Raw genomic sequence first — 8,621 nt, 5'->3', positions numbered from 1 at the left:
ATAAACTTTTAGCTTTTGAAGCAGTCCATCACTCCCACAATTTTAATATGGAAAATACTAAGTATACTCCCATTTTCTATTTAAATTTTTACTCTCACGCACAAAATTTTGACTCACATGAAAAAATTAACTATCAGTGCCCGTCACATCATGGAGTAAAATTTATTGAGTAATATTGGAAGTACATGTAGTAAAACTATTTAAAAGTTTTCTCAAACGAGGTCTTAATTATCTGCGTTATATATTTAATATTTAAATCTTTAGTGAATTGAAGGATTTAGGTATAAAATTAACTTTGGAGTATTTTGCAAATAGCGGTTAGCAGATTTGACTAGCTGATAGCATTAACTGGTTGTAGAAAGATGCTTTGTAAATTAGTCTTAGTTGATAGCTGATTACATACAAAATGACCTTTAAATGTATAATTTATTTCCTCAAAAAACTTATTGAAAAAACTAATTTGAGTAGTATTCTGAATTTTAGCATTTTGGAGCAATAAACTATTATAAAAAGCTGATTAACCAAACACTAATATTAGTTGTTTAACCAAGGCCCTGTTTGGTAAATAATCAACCAATTTGGCTTATTTGACCACTATTAGTTGTTTGGTTAATAAGCTTTTTGTAACTCCAAAATGCTAAAATTCAAAAGGCTACTAAAAGTAGTCTTTTCAATTAGCTTTTTGAGAAAAAAATTATACTAAACAGCTATCAGCTAACAGCTAATTTATCAAACAACTTCCTACAATCAGCCAATATTATCAACAAATCATTCATTCTAACCCAAACAGCCAACAGCCATTTACCAAACAAGGCCCAAGTCAAGCAGTCAATAGTGACCAAACAAGTCAAAATTGACTAATAACTAACTATGTTATCAAACATGACCTTTGGTTTTTTTTTTTTTTTTTTTTTTTTTTTTTTTGAAAGGAAACATGACCTTTGTTGAGTGTTGAACTGGATTCGGTTGGAGTGGAGGGTTTTAGATGAAGAATTAGAAAAATGAGGCAACAAAATTGGATCTTTTGAGCAGTGGATAGAGGGAAAGTTAGGGTTTTGAATCGATGAGAAAGGACGGGTGCAATTTAGTGTTATCATTGAATTGAACTGAGCTGAATTCAATCTAATTTTGCTCTCCCGCAACCAACAATACCACTTTGGACTGCTGATTTTTAACTCTCACGGAGTATTAAACTATTTATAGCATTAGCAAACAAAACAAAACAATGGAACTATTTACATCTTTGTGGTTTTTAGTCACTAGGGATGGATAGGCGGATTTACTTACACTCGAAAGAATTGTGAATTTTTCTCGTCATTCAAAAAAAGAATTGAACTATTTAAGGGAGGTCGCAACCCAAAAGAGATCAGATAGCGAGTTTGGTAATTATATAATTTTAAGTTTTTTTTTGTGAGAGTTATATTTATTCTTCTGAGTTTGAGTCAATCCTATTTCATTAAATACTACTATGTATTATATTTCTTGTCTATCCTATGAATCAATTGTAACTTAAGTTTTTTTAAAGTAATAAATTTAAAAAAAAAATTTCTAAGGTGTCATTGGAACATCCTCATCCGCTCTTGATTTTTCATAATTTTTGAAATGTCATTAGGAAAGAGAGAGAAGGGCAAGAAAAAAGGGGAAAGAAAAAAGAAAAAAAAAAAAAAAAGGCTAACAACATATATTGTTTTCCCTACTGGGTGCAATTCTTGCGCTCCATACGGGAATTATATCACTTTGTTTTCCCTTTTCTCGCTCTCACATAGCAGGCCCCACAAAAAATCAAAATTTGCAGAACAAAAAAACCAACCAAAAATCACTCTCCATATTTGTTAAAAACCAACCCTTGAATTTTTTATTGTTCCAAAAACCATCAAAAAAACTATTGTTGGAGATGCTCTTAATATTAGTATTGATAATATTATATACAATTAAATATGATATATAAAGCTATATTTCAAAGAACAGATACTACATTGTAACCGAGTTAGTAGTACTCAAAAAAAAAAAGAAACTATATTTCATATTGAGTATTAATGACACCCGTGCTAATAATATTAGTATAATTAAATATGAATATATAATTATATTAGATACTATCACCGTCGTAAAAAAAATTGATTCTTATAATTTTAACAAAGGTCATGTTTCCTTTCAAAAAAAAAAAAAAAAAAAAAAAAAAAAAAAAACCAAAGGTCATGTTTGATAACATAGTTAGTTTATTAGTCAATTTTGACTTGTTTGGTCACTATTGACTGCTTGACTTGGGCCTTGTTTGGTAAATGGCTGTTGGCTGTTTGGGTTAGAATGAATGATTTGTTGATAATATTGGCTGATTGTAGGAAGTTGTTTGATAAATTAGCTGTTAGCTGATAGCTGTTTAGTATAATTTTTTTTCTCAAAAAGCTAATTGAAAAGACTACTTTTAGTAGCCTTTTGAATTTTAGCATTTTGGAGTTACAAAAAGCTTATTAACCAAACAACTAATAGTGGTCAAATAAGCCAAATTGGTTGATTATTTACCAAACAGGGCCTTGGTTAAACAACTAATATTAGTGTTTGGTTAATCAGCTTTTTATAATAGTTTATTGCTCCAAAATGCTAAAATTCAGAATACTACTCAAATTAGTTTTTTCAATAAGTTTTTTGAGGAAATAAATTATACATTTAAAGGTCATTTTGTATGTAATCAGCTATCAACTAAGACTAATTTACAAAGCATCTTTCTACAACCAGTTAATGCTATCAGCTAGTCAAATCTGCTAACCGCTATTTGCAAAATACCTCCAAAGTTAATTTTATACCCTAAATCCTTCAATTCACTAAAGATTTAAATATTAAATATATAACGCAGATAATTAAGACCTCGTTTGAGAAAACTTTTAAATAGTTTTACTACATGTACTTCCAAATATTACTCAATAAATTTTACTCCATGATGTGACGGGCACTGATAGTTAATTTTTTCATGTGAGTCAAAATTTTGTGCGTGAGAGTAAAAATTTAAAATAGAAAATGGGAGTATACTTAGTATTTTCCATATTAAAATTGTGGGAGTGATGGACTGCTTCAAAAGCTAAAAGTTTATTGTTTGTTTGCTCTTCGATTGGGGTAATCAATCATTATTCCATGGACAATGGCCTGCACACTTGTGTGAAGCATAAATAAAAAGTAAATTTTTAAGAATATATGGGCTTCAATAGGTTGAGAAAGTATATATGAATAGATACTACATGTAGTGGATCATGGTCCACACAAGTCCATGTTCATAATTTTAGAACTCTATATAGTATATTCACAATTTTAGATCTCAATATACAAAATCAATATTCATAATTTTTGAACTCTATATTCATAATTTTGTTATATAGATTCAAAAATTGTGTTATACTATTGAATATAGAGTTCTGAAATTGTGAATAGAGTCCTGAAATTGTGAATACAGTACCCAATATTCACAATTTTTGAACTCGAAATTGTGAACGAGTTTTGAGATTGTAAACATATAATTCTGTAATTGTGAATAACATATTTGGTTGTTAACAAATCCGCTAAAAGTTTTGACAAATTTGACCATCTTTTGCGATTTGACTTGACCAAGTCAAACCACTAAAGATGATGTTAAGTTACGTTGCTCCAAATCGCTAAAAACCAAACCACTTGAACAAGTTAGAACTTAGAACTTTCCCCAAAACACCCCTACAATTAAGTACATATATATACACTAACCAGGCTCCTTTAATATGGAACCATTTCGACTCTTTATTAAAGAACGAGCTCAACTCCTTAATTACCGCCCATCAACGGATGGCCAGGTAATTTCATGGAGCCTTGAGGCTTCTTTTATAGAAGCCTCAAGGCTCCAATCCCCACTTTCCCACCGATGTGGGACAAGTGGGGAAATGTTAATTTTTTAAAAAATTGTTATTATTATTATTATTAATCATTATTATTTTATTCTTAAAAAAAAGATAATAATAATAATATATTATTAAACGTATGTATACCATTTAGGTCATTTTACATGTTAATCGTTAATCTAAACAATTAATTTTACCAAATATCTTTTTACAAAAATAAAAAGATTTTAAAATCATAACAAAAAATAATTATTTATATAAAAATATGTTAGAAATAACTTACCCTTTCGGAGCAATTAGTAAACAGACTATTAATACAACTGCATTCAAATGTCATATGCCAAAAGAATAAATAAAATAAAAAGTGTGAAATAAAATTAAAAGTATGTAAGAAACACATACTCCGTATTATTTTATTTTCTATTACAAAGTAGTATTTATTCTATATGTTTTCTATCGGTTATGATTCAAAGAATATAAATAAAATAAAAAGTGTAAAACAAAATTAAAAGTATATATGCAAGAAACAATATTATTTTATTTTCTATTACAAAGTAGTATTTATTCTATATATTTTCTATCTGTTGCGGTTCAAAGAATATTATTACACCACCCGAATTTGATTCTGTGACCTTTCTTTAATGAGAGTCTCTGAGCTTGCTTAGCCTATTTTTATGTTATTGACACTAATTTTCCCATTTCCATGTTGGTATTATTTTAGTTCCGTATATAGTATCGGCGTAATGGGTGTCTCCGCGCCGGTGTTCTTCTCCCCATGCGCGCATAGAGATTTGAGTGGAACGTTGAATAAAACAAAAAAAGTGTTTATCTCAAAGAAAAAGAAGATAGTCCATACCAAGATTGGTATTTGTAGCGGTTTAATTTTTTCCCCAGAAAGCATTAATTATGTTGAGAGTGTGGACGTGGTATCAGAATTGCATGGCCGAGCGGCCATTGGAGACCCAAGTCATCAGCTCTGGAATTCTGTGGGCTATTGCAGACGTGGTTGCTCAATCCATCAGCATCTCCACTGCCAAGAAACGCCTTCTCATCTCTGTAAGACACTCTTTCACTTTCCCCCCCTTTTTGGGTAATTTGTGTTTGCAAATTATCTTATCTTCATTCGTTTTTCTGCTTCACACCTGCAATTTCCCCTGTTTTCCTGTTAGCTAGGCCTGGTTTTACTATTATAGATAATGACATTTTTGCTTTCTGACTCAACTATTATGTGTTTTGTCTCAACTAAAACCAATATTGTAAAAATCGGGCTTAGGCGCAGGCCAACCACTAGCTATTGTTATGTTTTTTTTTTTAATCTGTTATTTTGCTTAAAACGATTTTTTAGCGAAATAATCTTAAATCGTTCAAAACGATATAGTTTTGAGTTTGGACTTAATTATTTTCTCTATGATTTTATGAACTGGTTTGGAAATTTGGAACTAAGTTGATACTTTGTGAGTTGTGACTTTGTGAGGTTGCGTTTTGATTCTTTAAATCTTTATACGATTTACAATTCTAGATGTTTTTTTGGTTAATATTTAATATTTTAGTATTAACTACTATGTATTAAAGTCTTTTACTTTTTTTAAATAAGTGTATGAGGAGTGCCTAGCGGTTTTTTCAACACTAACTAAAACTTTAAATGAAATTGAAAATAAATGTTTATTTAACCAAGATTATAATCTAATTTTGTTGAGTGACAAAAGAAAATGCAGTCATGAGTGTGCACGGGGTAAATCCTTACTTGTGACTTTAGCCGACAAAGGATCACAAGGAGAGGTAAACCAGTTTAGATTATCCATAGTTTACCGGCTCAAACCAAATAGACCAATAGGTCACTATAGCTTGTGGTCGAACTTGTAACCTTATAGTTACCAAGTAAACAAAACTTGATTATAATCTTATTTGTACAAGGTAAGAGTGGAATTCTTGACCTTGCAAAAATGTGAGTTGGAGGACTCTTGTTTTGGTCCATTCATTGTTACCAAAATGCTTCGATCAGTTTTTACTTATTGTGATATATTCTGCCATATTTCAATTTGTGAACTCTGATCCATGAAGTGAAGCTTCATTTGGTAACACCATTATATTACTCATGTTTCAGGGTTCAAACAAAGAGCTCACAATGGACAGGAAACGCGTTGGGATCACATGCATGTATGGCATTGGCTTCTTTGGACCGCTTGGCCATTTCTGGTTAGCAATCATTTAAACCAAACAATAAAATACAATTCATATTTTATTCCTGACCTATTTCATTTCCAATGGAATACTATTCCTATTCCTTTAAGGTGTCTTTGGAAAGCATGAAAATGACTTCTGGAAAATGAGTCATTTTTCGGAAATGACTTCATTTTCGGTGTTCGGATGTACTCTGGAAAACTGTCTGTGTATGTGTTTGGTTCATTTTCCGGAAAATGAATAAAAATATATAATTATATATTTTTATTAGGGAAAACGACACTTTTGGCCCCTGAATTGTTTTACTTTTGTAAATTTGATCCCTGTCTATTGATTTGAACAAACTTAACCCTTCAATTGTCCATAGTATGTCACATTTAGTCCCTGAATTTATATAATTACAAATTCTATTAATAAACCTATTTCATGAGGTTATATTTGTCAATTACTATCCACTATTAAAGCATGAAAATAGACTTATTTATAGAATTTGTAATTATATAAATTCAGAGACTAAATGTGACATACTATGGACAATTGAAGGATTAAGTTTGTTCAAATGACAGGAACCAAATTTACAAAAGTAAAACAATTCAGGGGTCAAAAGCGTTGTTTTCCCTTTTTATTATTTTATTTAAAATGTAAAAATATATAAACTAATAATATTTATTAGAAATTAGAAATAATTTTATTTTTTTTACAAAAAAAAATTCCCACGAAGCCATTTTCCGAAAAAATGAGCTCATTTTCCATGGTCAACGAAAAATGTTTGACCACATTTTTTGATGTTGTCAAACACCAAAAACCTGAAAAAAGAAAATCATTTTCTGGGTTACCAAACACACCCAAGTGAACCAAACATACATACTGTAAAAGTTTCCTGTCTAACAAAATGAATCTTAAAGATATATATACATTGAATTGCAGGTATAAAGGTCTGGACCAATTCATCAAGCTTCGGTTTCGACTGCAGCCAAATTCGTTGCAGTTCCTGGCGACTAAAGTGGCTGTGGATATCCTGGTGTTTGGGCCTCTGAATCTGCTGCTTTTCTTCACTTACATGGGGTTTTCGATGGGAAAGAGTGCGAGCCAAGTGAAGGAGACTATAAAGCGCGATTTCCTGCCGGCTCTAGCGCTAGAGGGGAGCGTGTGGCCACTCGCTCAAGCTGTGAATTTCCGGTATGTCCCCGTTCAATACCAGCTTCTGTATGTCAACGTCTTTAGCTTGTTAGATAGCGCTTTCTTGTCATGGTTGGAGCAGCAGCAGAAAGACCCACCAGGGAATCAATGTTATGCTTTAGTTCCCATTTCAAATGACCCAAAAGATGAATTCAAATGAATTCAATTCAATATGCCTCTTTCTTTGTCTTAAATCTTATTTAATTTATGGGAATAATATAATATAATATTTGCTTAAATCCTTTTAAATTTCTAATACTAACATCTGCATCGTCTTTCATCTTTTCCCCTATCCTATATTTAAGGTCAAGAAAAGTTATTTCAGTTTAGGATCAGAGTATACTACTAACCTCAAATATGAAATACCCCTAGATCTTTTAAACTATATATCTTTTTTGGATTTAGTGAAATGAACAATGATTTTTGTAGCATGTGGAAAAAGCTTGTAAATGGATCTCCAAACTCATGGATAGTAGCTACAGGTTTATCTCGTCATCCAAAATAATAATAATAAAGGCATCATGAGAGATTTTTTTGTCGTTGCTATTTTTGAGGAGTTTTTGGAGGTTGATTAAAAAAGAGAAAATCAGATGAAAGAGGAATAAACAAAACAAAACAATGCTAAATTTTTATTATTTTTTTAAAAAGTCTGATTAGTGTGATTAACGCGCCCGGTTGGCACGTGTGTTGCTGGACGTGACATTAAATGCCCAATCAATTAAAATGATGGGACCCACAAAGCTGTAAAAACTCAATGCCTTGAAGGACTGAAGGAGGTCTTTTTTTTTTTCTCTCTCTCTCTCTCTTCACATTCTCACTCCTTCACATCACATTACATTTCTTAAAAACCATGTAAAAACTTTGCAAAATCTACTAATAATAATAACACCATATCTTCCTACTTTTAGAATATCAAGACTAACAACAACACTTACCAACGTCTTTCTATTCGATATCTCAATAACATTTTTTAAAAAAACAAGAATTTATTTGAGCCTGGTTCTTAAGAAATTGGTCTTTCAACCAAAAAGAATTTGAAAAGAAAATTGTTATATATGACAACCTAAGCAATTAATTAGTAAGATAGTTGTAACCAAAGGGAGAAAAACTACGGATTATTATCTTCAATTGCTGAGGCATATACTCTGTATTATGTAAAAAGGAAATGATAACACTATGGTACTTAGCTTATTCTCCAAATTCTCATATAGAGCAACACTCAAAAATTTGAATATCTAAATCGTCCTGGTCAAATGTGCATACACAATATGGGCGCACCATTTGATATTATTGTCACATTTCACAAGCATTACTTGTGCGTTAAAATGAAGTAAAATAATCGAGTTTCAAATAACTCCTTTTTTTATTTAAAAAATAATATGAAAAATATATGTTGATACA

At 30.8% G+C, this 8,621-nt stretch overlaps 2 protein-coding genes across 2 annotated transcripts in view; one reads left to right on the top strand and one right to left on the bottom strand.

Annotated features, from left to right (window-relative positions):
• LOC116013970 (chloroplast processing peptidase) overlaps positions 1-1,172 on the bottom strand; it is a 5,841-nt gene extending 4,669 nt beyond the window's left edge. Inside the window, exon 1 of the mRNA XM_031253953.1 lies at positions 957-1,172. Within this exon, the coding sequence (XP_031109813.1) occupies positions 957-1,097 (141 nt within the window). The 5' untranslated portion in view covers positions 1,098-1,172. The remainder of the gene's footprint in view (positions 1-956) is intronic.
• Positions 1,173-4,668: 3,496 nt separating this feature from the next.
• Positions 4,669-7,387, top strand: LOC116012492 (protein SYM1-like). Its single transcript, XM_031252075.1, has 4 exons — positions 4,669-4,916; positions 5,335-5,339; positions 5,922-6,056; positions 6,969-7,387. The coding sequence occupies exons 1-4, from the start codon at positions 4,767-4,769 to the stop codon at positions 7,378-7,380; spliced, it is 702 nt and encodes a 233-aa protein (XP_031107935.1). The 5' UTR covers positions 4,669-4,766; the 3' UTR covers positions 7,381-7,387.
• Positions 7,388-8,621: the final 1,234 nt, after the last annotated feature.

Source organism: Ipomoea triloba, chromosome 1 (genome assembly GCF_003576645.1).
Source record: "Ipomoea triloba cultivar NCNSP0323 chromosome 1, ASM357664v1".
NCBI classification, from domain to species: Eukaryota; Viridiplantae; Streptophyta; class Magnoliopsida; order Solanales; family Convolvulaceae; genus Ipomoea; species Ipomoea triloba.
The sequence above is the reverse complement of the archived record's forward strand: the minus strand, read 5'-3'. Positions and strand labels throughout refer to the sequence as shown.